We start from the raw sequence: 22965 nt of genomic DNA, 5'->3' as shown, positions 1-22965 counted from the left end.
TTACAATAACCTCCACTCTTCTGAGATCTTCTACTAGATTTTTGAGTGTGATGGTGTAGATTTGTTCTCATTTAAGGTGTTAGTAAAGTGGTACTGATGTAAGTGAGGTAAGGAAGCCTGGGGTGCAGTCAGCATTTCAGTTTAATCCATGGGTGTTTACTAGGGTTGAGGTCAGAGCTCTGTAGCAGGCCACTCAAGACCTTTCACCACAACCCATGTAAAGCGAATCATAGAGCTGGCCTTGTGCACAGGGGAATTGTCATGCTGTAACAGGTTTGGGAATCCCAGTTTAAGTGAAGGGAACTGAACCCCAGCGAAACCGAACGGCTGGTTATCCCAGGTGAGTCATCTCCAGGTCAGGATCTCAGAATAATTCTGACTTCTGCTCTCCCCTTTAGCCACTGCTCGCCACTTTGGGGTAACTATAGACAATCAACTGTCCTTCTCCTCACATGTTGCTAATGTGGCTCTGAAGGATTCGACCATTTCTCTCCACACACAGGCTGCTCCGGTGCTTGTTCTCTTGTCATTTCAAGACTTCACTACTGCAACTCTCTGCTGGCAGGTCGAACAGTAAACGCTATTTGCCCACTGCAAATTATCCAAAACGCAGCTGCACGTCTTGTGTTCAATCTGCACTGCTGCGCTCCCTCCGCTGGCTTCCAGTAGCTACAAGCATCAGATTCAAAACACTGATGCTTGCCTACAAGGCCAAAAATGGACCAGCACCATCTTACCTCAGAGACCTCATCACACCTCGCACTGCACCATGCTGTCTGAGATTCTCCAGCACTGTTCAACTGGTACCACCTTCTCTCAGAATGAGTGTTATACCTCAATGAATGAACTCCACCTAGATATCTGAACAGTGGGCGACGGGTAAAGACCCACCTCTTCCTGAAACACTTAACAAGTTTGCTTTTTTTAATACCAACAAAAAAAAAAACTGACCAGAGTTGTAGGTTGATTTATCTTAAGTTGTAATCTAGCATAACATTGTAGATTTATTTATTGATGGAGACTCAAAGCACTTTTGTAGGTCGCTCTGGACAAGGGCTAAATGCTGCAAATGTAAATGTAAGGGAATTTTTTATTCTCCTGCATCCAAAGACAATACAATTGTGGGCCTCCAACTGTGTGGTAAAAGTTTGAGGAAGAACCACAAATGTGTCCCAATACTTTCTTCAATATATATTCTCTAATATATCAATATGGGTCTACCTAATGTTCTGTTGATGGACAATCGAGGAATAAAAAGCTTTACAGCTTAACGAGCAGCACGAAAAAATCTGCAGGGTCCTTGGAATTTATGTTAATGTTAAATAAGTCAAAATGTTTGTAATTTGATGAGCATTGATGGCAAAAATCGGAATAAATTCTTGATACTGTTTTCATTACTACTAAAGCGAACGCTGTGATAAACACAATGAACTTAATACACGAGGAAAACAAATTGTATAGTAAAACAAAACAGTGTTCTCAGTTAAACAGTCAGAATAACAGCAGTATGTCGACCTACAATAGTTATAATGTACAAAAACAAGTGAGTTGAGGGGAAAATAAAACATTTGAATGTCTGTGGTAAAAAGTCTATGGAAAGTCTGACACAGTGCACTTATTATCTTCCCAGCTGTAGCACAACATAACTCAATGCTTTTTTTATTCCCTATGACCAGTCACTGTCGTTCACTTATATAACACATTGTTTTAAAACATGCCCAGTTTTCTTCTGTATTCAAGTGTCAGCTCGAAGAAGCTGTAACGTCCATTGTGTAGTGCCCACACTAAGACCTGTGCCGGAGGGAAATAATCTGCCTGTGTCTTGTTTCACTGGAGAGAAATATGCTGAAAGGAAACCATAGTAGGACCTGGATAAATTATATATTTTAAAAACATATCTTATTTGTAAAAAACATATCATATTGGTATCTATCTATCTATCTATCTATCTATCTATCTATCTATCTATCTATCTATCTATCTATCTATCTATCTATCTATCTATCTATCTATCTATCTATCTATCTATCTATCTATCTACAGTATGTGTGTGTGTGTGTATATATATATATATATATATATATATATATATATATATATATATATATATATATATATATATATATATATATATATATATAAAATGTACAAACACATGACAGTGTATATGGCACATGTTCCTCACTATAGACGCCACACAAGCCTCATTACAGATAAGATACCTCATTACTTTGCTTTAAAAAAAAATTATATTATATTAAAATAATATTTTCAATATAAATATTCTACATTTTAAACAAAAAACACAGACACACACTTCCCAGATGTTCTACAACCCAGATGCTTTTTTCCTCTCTACATATGTAAGTTTTTTTTTAAAAACAAATGGGAAAAAAAAGTTTGTCAAGTCAAGTTTATTTCTATAGTGCTTTTCACAACGGACATTGTCTCAAAGCAGCTTTACAGAATTTAAGATCGAATGTTAGCGATGTGTATTTATTTCTGATGAGCAGCCTGTGGTGACTGTACAAGGAAAAACTCCCTTAGATGTTCTGAGGAAGAAACCTTGAGAGGAACCAGACTCAAAAGGGGAACCCGTCCTCATTTGGGTGATATATAGAGTGTGATTATAGTCTTAAAACAATACAAAACACTGGAGAGTGAGAACTAACATGAGTACTGGAGTATAAGATTATGAGTAATGTTCTTTCTACAGTCTTATACAGTCAGTTGAGGTTATGGAACCAGGAGCTACTAAGCAACTCATAAAATCATCATAGATCCAACACCAGTTTCCCCATGCCAGAGCCTTGAAACATTCTGAGAAAAACTTTATTTTAGATTTATCTTTATTTTTAACCATGGATAATCGCTGTGGCGACCCCTAATGGAAGAAGTGGAAAGAAGAAGAAGATCTTATTTTTAACCAACATAAAATTTTTGCTTACTTGTAATACAGTCGTTGTGCTGTGATAATAAAGACAACATGGTCAGATTTTAAACCACAATTTTAGGTTTGTGGAAAAAATATGATCAGGAGCTATTTAACTGTAGATCAACTAACGTTGCTTATGTAAAAAAAATAATAAATTTTTAAAGAAAAATGTAAAGTACGTAACATGTTGGTGACATGATTAATATTTTTCCTTCTCAAGTCAAGTCAAGTCAAGTTTATTTGTATAGCGCTTTTCACAACAGACATTGTCTCAAAGCAGCTTTACAGAAAACAACAGTGAAGGTGAATGGTGTGCGTTTATCCCTGATGAGCAGCCGTGGTGACTGTGGCAAGGAAAAACTCCCTTAGATGATATGAGGAAGAAACCTTGAGAGGAACCAGACTCAAAGGGGAACCCATCCTCATATGGGTGACATCAAGAGTTTGGTCATAAATCTTTCAACAATACAGAACAATTTGTGATCATCATAGATCCAGCATCAGCTTCTCCATGCCAGAGCCTTTAAACACTCGGCATCTACTTCTCCATGATCATCCATAGGTCCATAATCTTCACGAGGTGGGACGTGACTGGAGCTGGCCAAACCTCAGGATGCCTCGGGATGGGGAGAGAAAGAGAAGCAGTGGAGAGTGAAGACTGAACCCCGAACACTGTCAGGAAGACTATTCCAGAGTTTAGGAGCTAAATGTGAAAATGCTCTACCGCCTTTAGTGGACTTTGCTATTCTAGGAACTACTAGAAGCCCAGAGTTTTGAGATCTCAGGGAGCGTGACGGATTGTAGCGTGTTAAAAGACTGGATAGATACATGGGAGCCAAACCATTTAGTGCTTTATAAGTGAGTAGCAGTAGTTTGTAGTCTATTCGAAACTTAATAGGAAGCCAATGTAGGGACGATAAGATTGGGGTTATATGATCGTATTTTCTTGACCTAGTAAGAACTCTTGCTGCGGCATTCTAAATAACTTCTCACTGCGCAACGTTTTCAGCCCATCAACCTATTTCTTGTCATTGTGCGGCTTCTACTGGTGTACATCCTGGCTTTCTCGCACCACAGACGTAGGTTAGCCTACGAAGCTAACAACGAGCAAGGAAGAAGTATGAGGCAAATGTGGATGAGACAGAGAGAGTCATGTGCGATGTAAACATGACTAAGAAACAAAGACATTCCTGATCGCCATTTCTTCTTAATCGTTAGTAATCACGGGTACAATTTGTGCAGGAAATGAGTTGGTTCCTTTTTTGGAGCGTTTTGAAGAAGCTTCCACATGTTTTATTTAGACTTTGAATGTTACACTCATTTCTTTTGGCCTCACTATAGAAAAAAACTCAGCAGTGGCCTGAAAAGCAGTCTGTTATGTAATAGTGGCCTACAAATCTTTTTTTTATGTATAACTTTTTGTGCTGACTCAGTGATTCAGACAGCATAAGCATCTGCGACAAAAATATGACCTTGACGTTTGCACGGTATTGCAACTATCAAGAATTGACCATTATTATTCTTATTATTCTTATTATTATTTGTAGAAAGTTCATCAAGCCATCAGTAAGCTATTATTTGCCATGAATGGTGTGGCCTGGGCCAACCCAGTGTGTCCATAACTGCAATCAATGACATCATTCATGCAGGGCAGCAGGGGTGAGACTGGGCGAGAGCAGAGGAGAGATGGCATGAGAAATCTTTGTCCTGAATGGGCTGTGTGTGCTTTGGACATTTATTCCTCTCGCCTAAAAACATCAGCAAGCACTGTAAACACTGGTAAGTAGCATATCAATATCTAAAACAATTATTTAATGTTTTTTTTAATGTTTTTTAATGTTTTAATGTTGCATTAGTGCTTAATTGTTGCATGTATGTTTTGTTCTGTTTCCTGTCAGCATTAAAGCGAGATGAATTACACATTTGGACTTTTTGTGGTAATCTCTTTGTTGACCGTCAGCGTCTGTAAGTTTACTGATACTTCGGGTTGATCGCTGATTTCCTGCTGTGTTGTGCATGACCCCAGCTGTGTGTGTGTTTTGTCTTGAAAACAGGCAATAAGCATTACAGAATGGACTACTCCTCATTAAGTGCACCTCTGCGCTGCTATAAATGCTCCGATTACTACGGAGGGTGGTGTGAAAATGTCCAGGAGTGCACTTATGAAGACTCGTGTTTGTATCTGCATGAGAAAGGTGTGGCTTAAAAGCATTAATAGTTACTTACAACGTACACACTTGCTAACATCCTGAGACACAATACAAAAACGACCTGGAATTTACTGAATGTTTTGTAATTTCAAGTCTTGACCCATGCTTTGACTTTAACTGCTGTAACATTTAAACATCGTATTAAGTTATTAACATACTTATGTGTTAAAAAATAAGGAATATTCCTTACATGAAGAGGAGTAGCTTGGTTTATACATGATGATACATGACTTCTTGTGCCATTCTAGAATAGAATATACTATAGAATAGCCTTTATTTGTCTCATATACATTACAGCACAGTGAAATTCGTTCTTCACATATCCCACCTTGCTCAGAAGCTGGGGTCAGAGCGCAGGGTCGGCCATTATACGGCACCCCTGGACCAAAGAGGGTTAGGGGCCTTGCTCAAGGGCCCAAGAGTGGCAGCTTGGCGATACCGGGGGGGTGGATCCCCCGACTTTCCCATCAGAAACCCAGCACCTTAAACACAGAGCTACCACTCCACTGTTGGTGTACATCCAGAAGATTTATTACATCACCAGAGCAAAACATCTCTGTCCATCAGGTTTCCAAGTTGAACTGTTAAATTTACGCAACATTTATGCAGAATTACACAAACTGATGAGCTCTGTTTCTCTTTAAAACTTTCCATTGCTGTCACGAGTCAAAAAATTGACAAGACAGTGTGTATTCTGAGACCAGCTTAATGAGAAAGCTTCAAAACGGATTTGAAAGGTTCTTAAAATGAATTTACCCAGAATGCTGTTTGACTTTCCACTAATACAAGGGAGAGCTGGGATTTAGCATTCCCTTCATCTCTTTTTCTCGTTCATCTTTTCTCCATTTGTACCTGCTGAGTACAATGCAGCAGCACTTTATTCCCTTAGTTTGTCCAGCTTGTCGTCTCTTTATTTGTACACTCTGCTCAAACACAGAAGGTGTTAAGGTTTTAGCTTTTCTGCTCATACCTCTATGCAATGCCATCATGCTTGTCATTCAGCTAATTCAGCACAATGTTGCTATATTGCAGGGGTGTCAAACTCAAATTCACAGTGGGCCAAAATTAAAAACTGGGATAAAGTCACGGGCCAAACTCAATATTTATTGAAAATTTGACTGCAATTGTCCATGTTTTCCCTTCTCTCCAGATATGTCATGTTGAACCTTTTTATATGGAAACAAACTTTAGTTTAAAATTCCTTTATAATGTAAATCTTTTTTCACAGGCCAACAACCAAAACAAAAAAATATCTAATTTCCTTCAATTAAAAAAAAAGCAATCTTTCAACTATTACCAGTCCATGCCTTGGAGTAGGAAAAGTGCATAAAGACAAAATTCATTCAAGCTCAGTTCGCTACACTCTGATTTACTCTGATTGGTTGAATCCAGTAACCAGGCATCACAGATTTGGCCTGAGTTTGACACCCCTGCTATATTGGGATCTGGATTACCTGAGGAATGTCTCCCTAATATGACTATGAACATCTCTGGAAATAGTGAGTAATAAGAAATTCTGTTAAATCCCACTGTAACTGTGCTAGCATGGCAGATAGCCATGCAAAAAATTAGCGCCTTGCTAGGCATATCACACGTGTTTCAATGTAAACATAGCTGCTTGACCAAAATGCATGTTTTGAATCCCTGCTTTTGGAACTTCAGTATCCCATATGTTTTGGATCCTGAGCAGATCCTTTCTTCCTCCACACTTTGGCCATTCGGTCATTTTACTTGAGGTACATCTTGGTTCCAGAATTAATGTGGCCCATTTCTTTATTTCTGTTTTCAATTTCCTATCTGGCCTTCTGATTATTGCTGCTTTTGAGTGGTTTGCATCTTGTGGTATGGACTTTTAAAGTCTACTTTAATCTGTGGATTGTAATGCTTTAACCCCTGTCATGTGAAATCTGTTGGCGAACCTGACCATGGTTTTTTGGGGGGTTTTCTTGATAAATCTCATAATGTTTGCCATTAAGCTTTATTTGTCAGGATATTCCAATGTTTATTGGCTATGCCCAGTGCTTATACAATGGCTATGAAAGATTTTCTCTTGTGTATTGGTTTCAAATTGGCTTGTTTCTCTCCAATAAAAAAGTTGGTTTATCCTTTGTAACAAAAATGCAGTCGTCTCAGGAAATGAAGTTTTATTGCATATTCCATGCAATAAACTGTGCTAGCCTCCATTAACATCTAATTGGAAGTCAGAAAAACACCATGCAATAAATTAGCACCTCGCTAGGCACGTCACACAAGTTTCAATGTAAGAATAATGAATGGTTTAAGAGCTTATTATTTTTTCAATGTGGAATTATGTTAACTGTAAACCCATCCGCTACAAGTGACTAGAAGTCTGAACACTAGATAAAAAGTGGGTGGAATATGACAGAGAAAAAAAAACCTTTAGAGGATTACAATATCCTGAAGAATGCCAAACTTTTATATTCTAAGAAACGTAACTTCGATTATTTTGCCTTTAATTTTTTATTCTGTTTTTGAATGTATTTACTGTATAATAATTTTTTTTTTTTTTACATTTGTGAACACATAAGAACAAAAAAACAAAAAGGAAAAAAGGAACATCTGTAAAACCTTAAATATTTGAATAGATTCCTAATTTCGGTATACGGGTATGATAAGTCCATCTTTATTTCCCTTTAACAGTCACTTACACTTACACTTATTTTGTTTCATCTCAACTTGTTAACAGTATCCTGGTAAATCACTGATATCATTGATCTGTTGCATTCGTCTTTTATGTTGCTTTTCTAGGCTTGTACCACAGCTAATTTAAGTTGTAATTTGATTTGTGCAGCTTATCTCTTAAATCTCCTCTTCAGGAAGTTAAATGATGCTTAATTGAGTTGAAATCTTATGACCATCTTGGCCAGCCAAAAACCACGATAAACCCTGATTTGTAACCCTAATGAAGTCCTTTGTTGTGTTTTGGCAGTGTGTTTTGGGTCATTGACCTGCTGCGCAATGTGTTCTTTAAACTGTTCATTGTGATACTTCAACCTTTGCCATGTTGACAATGCCACTGACTATTTTTTGGGGGTTTCCTTCATGGCTCTTTATGTTTGCCTTTCAGGTTTTATTTTTCAGGACGTTCTAAATTGTTGAGCAGTATTGGTGCTTGTACAATGGCAAAAAAAGACTTTCTCCCATGTTTTGGTTTCACAATGGCTTGTTGCTCTCCTATAAAAGCTCTCTGGATGGCATGTTGTTTTCTCCTGTTAAAATAAATGCAGTCTTTACAGACAAACTAAGAGTTCAGACTGAGAGAAGAGATTTTAAAATCAATTGATTGTATTGTATTGATTGTCACACTAGCAGAACACACCTGGGCAACACCTGTCAGTTCTTTTGTTCCAATATTTTTGATTGGATGTGTTTAACCAGGGGGTGACATGGTCTATGTTGGTAAACAGATCTGGATGTAAATATCGGAAAATGAATACTGGAATTCTGATCTATAGGCAATCTGATCTCTCATATTGATCTTAAACACTAATCTCTTTACTGTAAAGCAAAAACAAAATCAGCCTTGCTGTTCCAATACTTTTGGTTAATGTTAGTATATAAGTTAATTTGCCATTGCTTAATAGGAATCATACACTGAATAAAGAACCCAGTGCACTCAAACTAGTTTTGCTAATTACATACTGTTTTTGTAACAGGAGGGAAAACGATCCGGCAGTGCATCAGGTACACAGACTGCGACAACTCCCGGCTGTCTCAGATGTTTCCAGCGGTGTCTGGATTTCAATATCGCTGCTGTACCTCTAGCTTATGTAACAGCGGGCACAGGGACACGGCCGTCTTCAGCCTGTTCATCACCCTGCTCAGTGTGTGGTGGAGCTGCTGCTGATAACCTTCTCACCTGAATTCTTACATTCGTTCCTGTTTCCTGTTTCTTACATACAGTGATCGTAATAGTATACGGATCATGATTTTAACTTAAAAACTGACATCGATTTTAACATGTTTTAATGCATATACTCCACTTTTCAGAAGGTTAATAATGGTTTTGTCATGGTTTTAATTTTATTTATAGATCTTTGTTGAATAATGTTGGAAATAACGATTAAATGCGATTTTAAAAAGATCTTGTCTAAAGCTATAGCCTGTTGTACTTCATTCATGTGTACATGAATTTTGTTACACTGATGGTAGAAAATGTGCATTATATAAGCAATGGGACACCTTTTCAGTCAGATGTAACTCTTCCCCAAACAAGTCGCCACGGCTGCTCATCAGGGACAAATTCACACCATTCACCTTAACTGTTGATTTGTGTAAAGCTGCTTTGAGACAATGTCTGTTGTGAAAAGCGCTGTACAAATAAACTTGACTTGACTTGACTGTTAGCACAAAGTTGGAGGCACACAGTACTACAGGATAACTTCGGCTGAGGTCGCATTACCCTGAGGTAGCAACGTTTTCACAGTAGTTGATATCCAGATATAGATTTAGCATTTCTTTCTATTAATGTCGTTAGTTTCTTAGGATGCTGTCACAAACACCTTGACACACCAGTCAGATGACAGTACAACGTCATCCTCGCCGATCCAGACAACAATGGCCTATTCAAGTGCCTTTGTAGAAGCAATGAGATGAATTGGGCTTCTTTGTCTCTCAGACTTAATCTTTAGAAAGACAAGTACAGAGAGCATAATAGAAATCTTGCCACTTCTATGGATTCTATACTTTATTTTGATTTGCTGTTGCTGTTCAGCAACTACATGGCCTTTACCATTGAAAGGTTTGGAAGAACCAGCAGAAGCCTGTTATGGTGAACTATCCTGTCATGAAGCAAATAAATGTGAGCAACAAAATGTTCAAGTGCAGGTTTTTTTGGTTTAATTCAATCTAAATTGGCAGACACACCAGAGATCTAAGAGTGCAAATGTGATTGGGAAATGTCATGTGACCAAGCAAACAGGTATGAACTAGCCAAAACTATGTAAAATGAGAAGCAAGCTGTCAAAATACTATGGATTTGCATTTTCCATAACTGAGGCTGATGTGATTTGCCTTCTAACTTCTAGCGTATGAAGGTCCCTTTCACAAACAGACCTCTGTTGTGCAAAAAAAAGGATAAATTAAAACCAGACATCTCAGACTGTCTTTAGGAAGATGCAGCTCTACCTCTGCCATGTTAATCTGTATTCTATGTGACTCGGTCTCAGTAGTGTTGTGATACGTTTTATTCATGGTGCAGCAGTGGTGCTGAGAGAACGCACTTGAGAAAATATTGGTCACAAATCCTTAGTCACGTTCTAAATAACAAAAGTATAGCTTATTTAATGTTGTAGTACATACCCTACATATAAATAAATTGTTTTTTACCCATAGAAATATGTAAAATAAATTATGCATCGGGATACAAATGCAAACGTGTACCTGATGCACACTTTTTTTAAATCGAAGAATCACATTGTTAAAATTTTAACGTTAACTTTTAATCTTACCATCGCTACAAAACACTAATCAAGACATGCAAATGAACAATGATTGGAATCAGCACAGGTTGCCAGACTGTATCTATTTAAACAATGTACTGTAATTGCAAACTATAGAGGTCCCCTGGTGGTCTAGTGGTTAGGATACGGCGCTCTCACCGCTGCGGCCCGGGTTCGATCCCCGGTCAGGGAACCAACCCCAGCCATTAGGGTTGCACAAGCCTTAGTGCTGGTCCCAAGCCCGGTTAAATGGGGAGGGTTGGGTTAGAAAGGGCATCCAGCGTAAAAACATGTGCCAAAGCATTTGTGGATTTTGTGGATGGTCCACTGTGGCGACCAGTAACGGGAGAAGCCGAAAGAAAGGAAGTTTACTGTAATTGCAAACTATGTTATAATAGTTCAACAAACTCAAGCCCTACACTCACTAATATGGACAGAATGTGCATAATGGATATTGTGTATCTAACAAATCGATTTGATTGAAAATTGAAAATGATTTACAAATCCAAAAGCAAAATTCTCAGCCACACATCTAAAATTGTCACAACAGCAGTCCCAGAACATCAGTGATGTCAGTACACCTACTGATGGTGGGAGATTGTTTATAAGGAATAAGGAAGTCAACAAATCATTAAACATCTAGAAGCAGGAAACATAGAAACACAGGAAAAAAATGGAAACAGCATAGCAATTACACTATTTACTTTTTTACTATAGTAAAATACATAGGACATGAAAAAACTAGAAATGCTCAGTGTGGTGCCTTGTCAGATTGATCCTTGCAGGTGGAGGGATATATCCACAAACTTTGCATCTCAGAGATATGGTCTTTCAAGGTGACTCAAGAAGGATTTTCTATTTTTGGACACTTCAGTCACAATTTGTCTACTACGACCATCACTAGAGTAACAGTGACCTCCTCTCTGTCATTCCTGGATCTGGAGAAAATTCTCCAGAAGAGATTGTTAAAAGAAATCATTGGACACACGATAAACCAAGCATGTTCTGTGGTATGTTGGGACTCCTCATTGTTATGTGGTTCATTGCCTTCCACTGGCAATAGCTAATTCTTCTGTAACGCTGGCATTGGCAGGGATAGTGGTGCTCTTGTTCTCTGGGCCATGTGATTCTAACTTAATCATGCCAGCAAGAGATTCAGGCTCCAAGCACTGGACCCACCACATTATATCAACAAAAAAATTCTCCAAAAGCATCTGTTCAATCATAATCTCTTGCTGTTTGGGATTGAGACTTAACAACTATACATGGGTAGAGACTAAAGACTAAGCAATCTATGCATAAACCATTTGGGATTGAGATTAACAACTACCACATTAATGGTCATTTGCAGGTTGAAACAGAATTTTTGACCTTGATAAACTCAACAAAGTAGAACAAAAAAATAATAAAAAAAAAAAGGCAGAACTCTGTGTTCACCATCATTTATGATTAAAAGATTGACTACTATGTTTACTCCTGGTGCGTCAGCAAACCATGTTCATTTTACTTTACTCCAAACTAGGAAGGAACTCTTTTTTGAGAAGACTACTTCAAGTTGACAAGTACAACTTTCAAGATAAGGGTATGTTTTCTTTCGCTTTTTTTTCTTGGGTAAAAGTGGGTGATCAGAATAAATCACTACAATAGAGCAGGAGCTTCTGAACAAAGGCAACTGTCAATCCATTTATCAAAGTCTGTTCTTGGGCTCGCTGCCAATATCCTGTCACTGCAGATGCTGCTAGTTTAAGAGTGATTGGAAGACATGACACTTCCCAAGGTCCTTTCCAGCTCAATCTTCTCTTTTGCCAAAAAACTCAGATATTACACAAGCTCAGCTCTTTCTTTCATGCTTATTAAAGAAAGAGGAAAATCACATAACTATGGTTGATAACCAGATTCAGGTGTGTTACCTCAGCTTTATCAATTTTGCTCTACCCAAAATCCCTTTTCCCAGTACATACCTGTTACATACCCCTAATCCATGGCCCAGCTATGTATGAGGTGGTTTGGAGACTGGTTTTGTATCACGTCATCAAATGGCAGCATAAGGCTGCACACATAGTCACAGGGAGCACTGACCTTCCTAAGTCAGTGTGCCAAAAGACATCATCCTGTGTACATCAGTAGCTGTGGAACTGGTGCTATTCTGACTACGTGCATTACTACATCTACATGAAAAACTCTACGTGGAACTCGGCAAATCTGCCACAGAGACATATGACATGATTCAGCAAGTTTACAGCGATGCTGCAATGAGTCGTTTTGAGGTGTTTTGAATGCCACGCATGCCTCACAAGCTGTAGAACCTCATTGGAAGAGGACAAGAGATCAGGAAGACCTTTTATAAGCTCAACCCCCAAAAATGTCAAAACCATTCTGCAAATTGATAATCCTCAGAGAACATACCAAAACATTGCTGCCATAAAAAAACAGTCAGAAAAAACACAGCATCAGAGTCTGCCAAGAACTCCATCAGCGTGCTGTGGATGACCTGTCCTTCATGTTGAGGATCATTACGGTGATGAAACTTGGGTGTACGGGTATGACCCTGAGATGAAGCAACGGTCTTGTCAGTGGAAGAGCCCATCATCTCCACGACCAAAAAAAAAAAACGAGGCAGGAGCCAAGTTCATGCTAATACTTTTTTTCAGATATTCATAGCACTATTCTTTAAGAATTTTTCCCCAGGTGCCAGACCAACAATAGCGAGTTCTACTGCTAGGTTTTAAGGAGTCTGAGGGAGGACATTCAGCAAAAGTGACCGGATCTGTGGCACGCATGCCAATAGTTGAGTTGGCAGATGGATCTACCAGATTTAGACTTAATGTGTTGCTGTCAATGGGAAATAAAAAAATAACATCATTAACATCATCTGCTTACATTGGTATTGTATTTGAAATATTTTAAATGGGTTTTAATACCCAATTAAAATATTTAATATATAATAAGCCTAAATCTGGTAGATCCACCTGCCAACTTATCTGACATTTTAGTTGCATGCTGCAGATCTCAGTCCCAATATACTCCGCTACTGGAAGAACAGGAACTAGCATCGTTATGCTTGGTGGCTTCATACAATCAAACAGTGTTTATTTGAGATTTTACCCTGCAAACTGACTGCTAAATCACCTTGGAATGCATACCAATGAATTCTGACCATTTAATTAAAAAAAAAAGCTAATAATATCTTTTTCAATAACAGATTTCTTTTTTATCTTTGTTTTCGGACCAAATGCATGTATGTGCTGTTTGTACAGTGAACTAAAGCCTGTGTCTTGAATATAAAATTCATTTTGAAAACACAAATAAACTGTTCAGTTAAAGCCACTAGAGTCTGGCAGATATTTTCTGCTTCATTTGCTTGATGGAAAGTTGTTTGAATAGTGCTGTTGTTACTGCGCCCCTGTGGCTTTATAACTTACTCTGTATGCACGGGGCTATGTTGATTTTTCTTTCTAACTCCAGATTGTAACTCAAAGAAAGAATGAAAGTCATGAAGTGAGTCTACTTACAGAGCATCACCACCCTGTGGAGAAGTCTCCAGCACATTCTTATTGAAGCTGTAGGCTGTACTCAACCATAAGATCAAAAACATTTTGAAAGCAATGAGAAATGCACATGGTATAATCACATACAAGAGCATTCTGACATTTTCCAGATGCTACAAGTGAGGAACTCGATAAGCTGCTCATTTAGAGACTACCTACACTCTCAGCAATCACAGGCAATAAATGTAGGCAAAAGGATTTAAGAGGGATATGCAATTTCACTTATGATGTGTATGTTTTGACCACAGCCAGTGGCAAAAATGATGAGGAGACAAATTTGTTGAACAAAATGTTAAGAGTAGCAACATTAGGTAGGTAGGCAACTTTAGCATGTTAGCATTGTAGCTTTAGGCTTGTAGGTGACAAGCAGTCAAGTTGTGGTCCTGAACATGTCTAGTTTTGTGCCACGGGGTAAAGTTGTTGCTGTGATACAGTCTTATTGTTCGGATCGGTTTTTCAAAGTCAGATTTGTTGGCCAATTAAAGGAGTAGTCAAAATTCTATTGATTATGGGTTGTTCAGGTTGGTCTGAAAATGATGTATGCCATAAATGGTGTTGATTTAGCATAACGTGTTAGTGGAAAAAACTATTTTGGAGAAAAACCTAATGTTGAAAATAAACATCATATGGGTACAACACATTTTAGTTACTTTGGTGCAAATTGTATGACCATAAACGTGCTTTCGAATTAAGTTTCACCCAATTGTAGTTCTAAAGCATTGATAACTCTTTGCCAAATTTGGTCAGAATATTCTTTAGACCCTCTGCAATCAGTGTGACAAATTTCACAGCTTTTTACCAGAAGGTTTTATGGGCTGGCTGAGAAGAAGCAAATAAGCTATAATAATATGGACTTTCCGTTTCTGTTTCTCTAATGATGTAGGAGGAATTACAGTGGTCCTTATTACAGCAAAAGAGATTTTCTCAGGGCAAATGAACGATTATCACATATTCAAATTACACTGATGCACAGCCTTTAAGCCTTTATGTTTTGCTGTGAGGATGTAATACAAGAAAACCATTTTCAACAAATGTAATCTAAATATTACTAATAATATCACCAGTCTTGGTGCAATAACCATAACACACATAGGTATTGAAGTAGGCATGAGCAATACCAATTATTTTCTTTATGATCTGATACCAAATATTTTCAGGAGCAGAAACATTGATATCATTACTGATATCGATACTATTTTTGAAAACCACTACAATGACTATTAATTTTTTACTTTTAAGCAAACCTTTCACAAACTATAAACCGTCACATGAACCATATTCATATATAGTCACATAATTTCTACATTCCTTTCCTTTTATCGGTTATAGGTTTCAAGCGAATGCTGACATTTTTCCTCATGAGCACGTTTCTTCTTCGACTGATCGATTCTTTTTTTTCTGAAGAATAAGGTGTTGCAGTGATCCCTGAATGAATGAAAGAAGAAAGAGTTCCTTTAATCTTGAATATGAAAACATTAAACCTAAAAAAAGTCCCAGTTTGTTCAACACTTGAATACGAGAATCCATCTAATGCAACGGTATCAGAAATATTGATACTTTACAATAATGGCTGGGTGAATCGATTAATTATTTATATAATATAATTCATTAATCAAATAATTAAAGAATTATTCTACAGCTGGCTTTCCTTTCATGGAAATGGCTGCTCCATTTCTGAAATAAAAGGATTGTACCAATATTTTGAAGCATGTTTTATCAGATCTGGTCTTTTTTTTTAAACGTTAATGAGGTCTTATTTAATAAATAACTTTAAAAAAAGTAATAGGAATAAAATAGAGGTCATATATACAAAACATCAATGTGCACTTACCAGGCTTTAAGCTTTAAGACGCTCCATTAACACTACAGCTGAGCTCATTTCAGGTAAAAACAGAAAGATCTAGAAAACAATTCCAGTAATTTTTCCACATTTACTCTGTGCAGCTGTTGCTCTGTAAGCTGATGACATAACAAGATCTAGTTCAGCTAAGCTGCCCGAACTGTTCCAAACAGTGTGTATGTTTAGATTAAAAAGTGAATTTAGAATGCTTATTTCTAAATGGATGTTCTTAACCGTCGACCTTTGAGGTCTGAAAATGTTCCTGTCAGTAATTGAAAGCCACGAATGAACCGAAAAAAGGTCAAATTTGTAAATTCATGCTAAAACCTGGTGTAAAACCCCTAAAATAGTATTTCAGGCCCTGTATTTGGGATAAATGTGCACAACATATGGCAAAGACTTTCAGAAGATGTCTTTTGTATCCAAGCCGAAAAAAATGCATTGAGAAAAAAAAGAGATTTTTTTTTATTTGTACCATAAATACATAAAGAAAGCAATACAATATTATAATATAAAATGATACAGAACGGGTAGAAATGAGTAATTGCGTGCGTTCACGGCCGAAACACTTCCAAAATTACATCTAAATAGTGATCTTCAATACCAGCTTTAATGATTCTGAAACAATGGAACACAGATGGCAGATACAACTTTAAAACCACAAAGACAATGAAGAATAAAAAAAATTGTGATGGGCGAAATTAAAGACACACCAATTACTTGTATAAAATAGAAATATCCAGTAAACACAAAAGGAAAATTACAATTCATTAAAAAAAAAGCGACTGCTTTAATTCTCAAATCTATAACAAAAAAAAAAGAATTAAAAGCTCCCTGATAGACTAGCTATACTATATAATCTGCAAATCCCCATTCTGTGTGTATAGATACAGAATATTCTAGCTTTAATCGCTCATATCCTCTATGGTCTCCTCCACTATTTCTCTCCCTATTTCCTCCAATTTCACTATCTTCTTCTGTCCGTTTTTCTCGTTACTTGTTTTCTGCTCATCTTTCTCTCCTGGAATGTACCACGGATGCGATTGGGTGTCCTCACAAGCCCGGCCCGCGCTCCTCCTGTAGCCGCCCCGTCCCGCCCGAACCAGTCCCCATCCCTGAGGCTTACCCTCATGAGGGCCATTGTCCTGCACCCCTCTCGTCTGGTCCAGTTCCTTGGCGCTGAGGGCGGGCATCCGCACAGGGACCGTGTTACCGAATTTGGAGTAGTCCACAGAGTAGCGTCCGTCCTCTTCGGTCATGATGGAGACGAAGCGCCGGCCCCAGAGAATCTCCTCTGGTGTGTAGGATGTGCGCGCCTGCATGGTGATACCTGTGGTCTCTACGACGCCTGACAGGGATCAGAAATACAGTACAGGGACTCATGTTAAAATTACTCTCTTTCTTATCGAAAACTTCAAATAATGTGAGCAAACAACTGATGGACTCATTTTATTTCTCAAACACACTCCCAATTGTATCCCTTTGTGAACTTGGTGGTTTACTTGAATTAGCAGACCCAAACCTGTTCCAGCATGGCAATGCCACAAAGCCAAATCCATTAAAAATGTAGTCTGCATGGGTTGGAGTGGAAGATCTTGATGAACACTTTTGGGGTGAACGCTGACTCCACCCCAGGCCTCCTCAACTCACCTACATCAGTACCTGACTTTACTAACGCTCTTGTGGCTGAATGAACACAAATCTCCACAAGCACCCTCCAAAATCTAGTGAAACTTCTTTCCAGAAGAGTGTGAGAAGACTTTGTCCATATAGTGTAGCCCCCGGCACAGTGGTAAACTATATGGCGTATACGTCATTTGCACTATTTTTGCTCATTTTTGCACTAATTTCTATACTGCCATTGTTTTATGCTCCATTTTAATGTAGTGACCTGGAAGCCATTTGAGAACATTGAAACAGTCGGATGAGTGTCTCCGTTTTCTGGTTCTTTTTTAAAGCTTACACGGAAATGGTTTCCTCACATTACAGCAGTGGTCATAAAATATCTACTGGCTCTAGAGGCTTGGTTTCATAATAAACACCTTAAACAAACTGTTTTTAAGTGGATCCTGGATTGCGAAAGAAGCTAAATATCATATATAAGAGATCATAAGAGTTTATAATATACTTGTGATTTTGCTACCCCTCTTTTACTACTGATTATATCTACTATATTTACTACAGATTTTTCTTACTGATTATATATTTTACTTTTACTATATTCTGTCTGAATAGGACACTGCTTTCAAATTCTTGAATCCGATTGGTCAGATGGTGTTAACTGATTTTTTTTATTTTTTTTATCGGAAAACAATATCATCCATATCACCACGCTTTAACTGATAATGCATTGTTTCTATAGTAACAGTGACTTCGATACTAAGACGCTCTACACACACTAATAAAATCTGATTTTTTTATTACCTTGTAAAGATAACATTTTACTACCATTTTATTTATTATCTATGGAAACACTCTTTCTCAGTATCTCATGTAATATTCACTGGTTTTATGTTTTCTGCTCACTCTAAGGATGAAGGATGTTGCATTTTGCTGTTTTTTTTTCAGTAACAAGAAGTATTTTTACTGTTTCATGGACAAGGAACTACCTTGTTTTGTGGCTGCTCTGAAACATTACATGCAATTAAAAACTGTTCAAAAGTAATGATGTATTATTTAAGAAATAAAAAAGTAATAGCAGCTTTATTAGCCCACACCAAGTATTTTAATTATTATAATAATGTAACCTTTAATTAATATAATAATTACAAAATATTTTCCTTTATTAAAAAAGTTTAATTTTGTATACAACATTTGTATGTTGCTACTGAATACCGACTTTATTTAGAATTTGATTACATTACAGTCAATTAGATTAGATTTGATTCAACTTTTGTCCTTGTCTTCTTCTTCTTCTTTCGGCTGCTCCCATTAGGGGTCGCCACAGTGGATCATCCGTCTCCATACCCCCCCTGTCCTCTACATCTGCCTCTTTCACACCAACTACCTGCATGTCTTCCCTCACCACATCCATGAACCTCCTCCTTGGCCTACCTCTTTTCCTCCTACCTGGTGGCTCCATCCTCAGCATTCTTCTACCAATATAATTCATGTCCCTCCTCTGCACATGTCCAAACCATCTCAATCTCGCCTCCCTTACCTTGTCTCCAAAACGTCCTACATGGGCTGTCCCTCTAATAAACTCATTTCTAATCTTGTCCATCCTCATCACTCCCAATAAAAATCTCAACATCTTCAGCTCTGCTACCTCCAGCTCCACCTCCTGTCTTTTACTCAATGCCACTGTCTCTAAACCATTCAACATCTCGGGTCTCACCACAGTCCTATAAACTTTCCCTTTCATTCTTGCAGATATCCTTCTATCACAAATCACTCCTGTCACTCTTCTCCACCCACTCCACCCTGCCTGCACTCTTTTCTTTACTTCCCTAACACACTCTGCATTACTTAACTTTTGTCATTATGGTGGGTACAAGTACATATAAACACTATAAGGACAAAGGTATTGTTACACCAGACTTTTTCAACAATATGTGGTTCTTTCCCAAACTGTTACCACATAGTTGGAGCCACACAAATGTCTTTGGATGTGAGCACATTGCATTTTTCACTTCACTTGAACTAGGAGACCCAGAAATGTTCCACCCCCATGAAGATATCCTTAACATGGTTTGGAGTAGAAGATCTTGAGTGGCCTCCTATAGATCTCTGACCTCAACCCTATTGAACACCTGTGGGATGAATTAGAACAGTGACTGCACCCCAGGCCTCCTCACCTACATCAGTACCTGACATTATTTCACACCATTGTGACTGAATGAGCACAAATCTCTACAAGCACACTTCAAAATCGAGTGGAACATCTTCCCAGAAGAGTGTGAGAAGACTTTGTGTATTATATATTACCATAAATTGTAGCAGCATCATTTATTGTATTTAGTTTTATTTATTATTAATACTATGGTTATAATATAAATGATTATAATAAAATTATTAGGAGTCGGCATTATTAATATTGAGCTTGTTTGCTATCTTGAGTCCAATCTTATACTAATAACCACATGTTCTCCCTATTCACTCATAGACAGGTCACCTGACTAGGCTTTTGTATACAGAGCACATAAAACAAATAAACCACTAAAAAAGCAGCCTTTAGCGCATTGTGGTTACAGATAAACATCCCTGTACCTTCCAGAATAATTATTATCTCCAGATCTTCATTGGCCAGCGACTGGGCTGAAAGCTCATACAGGGGGCTTCCTCTATCAATAGTGTGACTGATGATGAGGGGCGAGACAAGGAAGATGCCATTGCTCCTGAGTGGGTTTTCCACCTGGATGTCAAGTTGGCAGACTGGAATCACCTCCCCTTCTGCCGTCACCATCCTGCGAATCACCTGGGAGAAGTGAAACAGGACAATAAATCAGAATTCAGGAGACAAAAAAAAGCATCCTGTGAAAAGTCTTAATTTGAATGAATGGGTGATAAAGTGTACCATTTCCCCCTGGCCTGTTCCTCACCTGCATTTGAATGGTAGCCGATATAATCATACTCTTCCTCAGGTCTCCAACGCGCAACATCAACGTGGGTTTGCCGTTGCGTGGCGCGATGACGGCGTTCCTGGAGAAGATGAGCGTCTCTGCCCGCCGATTGGCTTGAGCCGTTTTCATGAATACGCAGCCCAGCATGACGGCGTTGATGATGAGGCCCAGAATGTTCTGGATGATCAGAACCACAATGGCCATCGGGCACTCTTCTGTGACCATCCTTCCACCAAAACCAATGGTCACCTGACAACATAATACAAAATGGTTAATGAATTTAATGCCAGTTATAAAATGTTAGGAATTTTTTCATATATCATGACGTACAAAAAACTGTCTGACTACTGACTTACATCTACAACCAATATTCCAATACAACCTGTCATTTCTTGGGTTATGTACAATTGAAGCCATCCAGATTTATTGGCACCCGCCTTTAAATGAGCTAAAATGTATCTATTAGGAATCACACATACAACAAACTTTTCTGAATGCAAACATACAGAAAGGTTGCATAGTCTGTTGAGTTTTTTACTGGACTGCCATTTTTTCTAAAAACAATTATTCCCACCCGTACAAATTAACATGTTATTACCAAGTTTTACAAAGCATAACATCTACTACATCCATGTTTGGCTCATGACCTGGCTGAATACGCAATTCGTGCTGCAATCCAAAGAGGACATTATATTGGAAATATCCTTATACTATTCAGAAAGTTGCCAATAATTCTGCAGGAAACCATTACAAACCTTTCATTCCATCCAGTTTCTCACCTGCACCTCGATGGAGAAAAGGAACGCTGAAGTGAAAGAGTGGATGGCAGTGACACAGGGAACAGGCCCGGGCTCATTGGGATCTCGAGGCTCCAGATCACCATGAGCGAAGGCCAGGAGCCACCACATCATGGCAAAAAGCATCCATGAGCAGAGGAATGCTGAGGTAAAGATGAGGAGTGAGTGCTGCCATTTAAGGTCCACCATGGTGGTAAAAACATCCTGCAGAAACCGACCCTGGAGGGCGGAATGAAAAGAAATTGTCAATTGTAGATATCGATGTAAATTGTATTGCCTGGAATGCAGACCTTTTAAATATTGCATCATTGTACCTGTTCCCGTATATTCTTGTGAGCAACGTTGCACGATCCATTCTTAGTGATAAAGCGGGCACGCTGCGATTTGCTGCGGAAGCGGTTATGCTGGGTGGCATCTTCAGCCAGGCGCGTTAAAAGGAATCCTTCGGGCACCAGACCTTTCCGGGCCAACATGGCTAGATTTTCAGACTTTTACTCTAATAAACACCATAATAAAACACGTTTGATAAAAGAACACCCTGATGCTGAACATACTATCCACAAGTGACCACAAGTTATATTCGTTATTGAGTAATGATGCTTTATAACAAAATCAAAAACCGATTGAACAATTCGGAGTAAAGTTAGGATACTTCTGGTTATCAATGATCAATCAACAACACTAACCAAAATTTTATTTTGGTAAAAACCATTGAAAGTTTAATATCGTGCCCTTTAAAACAAACTTCCCCAAAGCAAAAGGATCTGCTGTGCCAATTCTATACTTCAAGGCTCTTCTCTGTTCTGGCACCGAGGTGATGGAATATACTTCCCCCTAGATATCCGTACAGCAGAGTCCCTGACTATCTTCAAGCGACGATTGAAGACCTACCTCTTCCTGAAACACTTAAATTAGCACTTTCCAAGTTTGCTTTGTAGAATTCAAGAGCTAGATTTATATTAGGTTTGTAATCTGGCATACCAGTGTAGATTTATTCATTGCTAGAGACTCAAAGCACTTTTGTACGTCGCTCTGGATAAGGGCGTCTGCCAAATGCCGCAAATGTAAATGCAAATGTACAAGGCCACTTTTGAATCCAGTCTACGTGCATCAATCACTGTCTATAATATATATATATTTATTTATCCCAATCAATACTGGACCTTTTACTATCTCCTCTAATTTGTGCAATGTTATTTATATTTTTCCCCTCCCTCAAGGGTCAATGTGTCTTGAAATATTATACCCATGTGCAATATGCTTCTTTAATCAATTAGACAATTAGACTGTTATGTCAGTTTCTGTCTCAGGCCATTGTGTACCGTTTTTTTATGGTTGGTCATTAAGTTGCGTTTCTTGTAATAATGTTGTATTATTCTTTTTTTTTTCAGTCCAGCATTGCCTTGCAGTGCCTGTATGTTGAATGTAAATTGTTGCTTTACTCTAAACTGGAAATTTGTTTTATTGATAAACAATAAAAAAATTTATTGTTCTGAACAATCAATAGATTGAGGATTAAACCAGTATAAAACATACATCACCACAAGGCAGGAGTTCACAGGATCGTGATCACGTTCACACAGAGCCACATCCCAGGTTGGGCATGGACGC

At 38.1% G+C, this 22965-nt stretch overlaps 2 protein-coding genes across 2 annotated transcripts in view; one reads left to right on the top strand and one right to left on the bottom strand.

Annotated features, from left to right (window-relative positions):
* The first annotated feature begins 1717 nt into the window (after positions 1-1717).
* On the top strand, positions 1718-9980 carry cd59b (CD59 molecule (CD59 blood group) b). The gene is made up of 6 exons (XM_083546560.1): positions 1718-1861; positions 4585-4714; positions 4834-4900; positions 4990-5130; positions 8823-9381; positions 9514-9980. The coding sequence occupies exons 3-5, from the start codon at positions 4846-4848 to the stop codon at positions 9011-9013; spliced, it is 387 nt and encodes a 128-aa protein (XP_083402686.1). The 5' UTR covers positions 1718-1861; positions 4585-4714; positions 4834-4845; the 3' UTR covers positions 9014-9381; positions 9514-9980.
* Positions 9981-16436: 6456 nt separating this feature from the next.
* kcnj11l (potassium inwardly rectifying channel subfamily J member 11, like) overlaps positions 16437-22965 on the bottom strand; it is a 7870-nt gene continuing 1341 nt past the window's right edge. Inside the window, exons 2-7 of the mRNA XM_083546439.1 lie at positions 22891-22965; positions 21669-21850; positions 21337-21573; positions 20537-20806; positions 20205-20412; positions 16437-17343 (exon numbers count right to left, since the gene is read on the bottom strand). The exon at positions 22891-22965 is cut by the window's right edge and continues 66 nt beyond it. Of these exons, the coding sequence (XP_083402565.1) occupies positions 16901-17343; positions 20205-20412; positions 20537-20806; positions 21337-21573; positions 21669-21827 (1317 nt within the window). The 5' untranslated portion in view covers positions 21828-21850; positions 22891-22965 and the 3' untranslated portion in view covers positions 16437-16900. The remainder of the gene's footprint in view (positions 17344-20204; positions 20413-20536; positions 20807-21336; positions 21574-21668; positions 21851-22890) is intronic.

This window comes from Silurus aristotelis (genome assembly GCF_946808225.1).
Source record: "Silurus aristotelis genome assembly, chromosome: 7".
In the NCBI taxonomy this organism is placed as follows: domain Eukaryota; kingdom Metazoa; phylum Chordata; class Actinopteri; order Siluriformes; family Siluridae; genus Silurus; species Silurus aristotelis.
The sequence above is the reverse complement of the archived record's forward strand: the minus strand, read 5'-3'. Positions and strand labels throughout refer to the sequence as shown.

Coding starts and splice junctions, on each gene's coding strand:
- cd59b (XM_083546560.1), top strand. CDS start 4,846: ATGAATTACACATTTGGACTTTTTGTGGTAATCTCTTTGTTGACCGTC. Junction 4,901..4,989: donor TTTGTTGACCGTCAGCGTCT/GTAAGTTTACTG, acceptor TCTTGAAAACAG/GCAATAAGCATTACAGAATG. Junction 5,131..8,822: donor TTTGTATCTGCATGAGAAAG/GTGTGGCTTAAA, acceptor TTTTTGTAACAG/GAGGGAAAACGATCCGGCAG.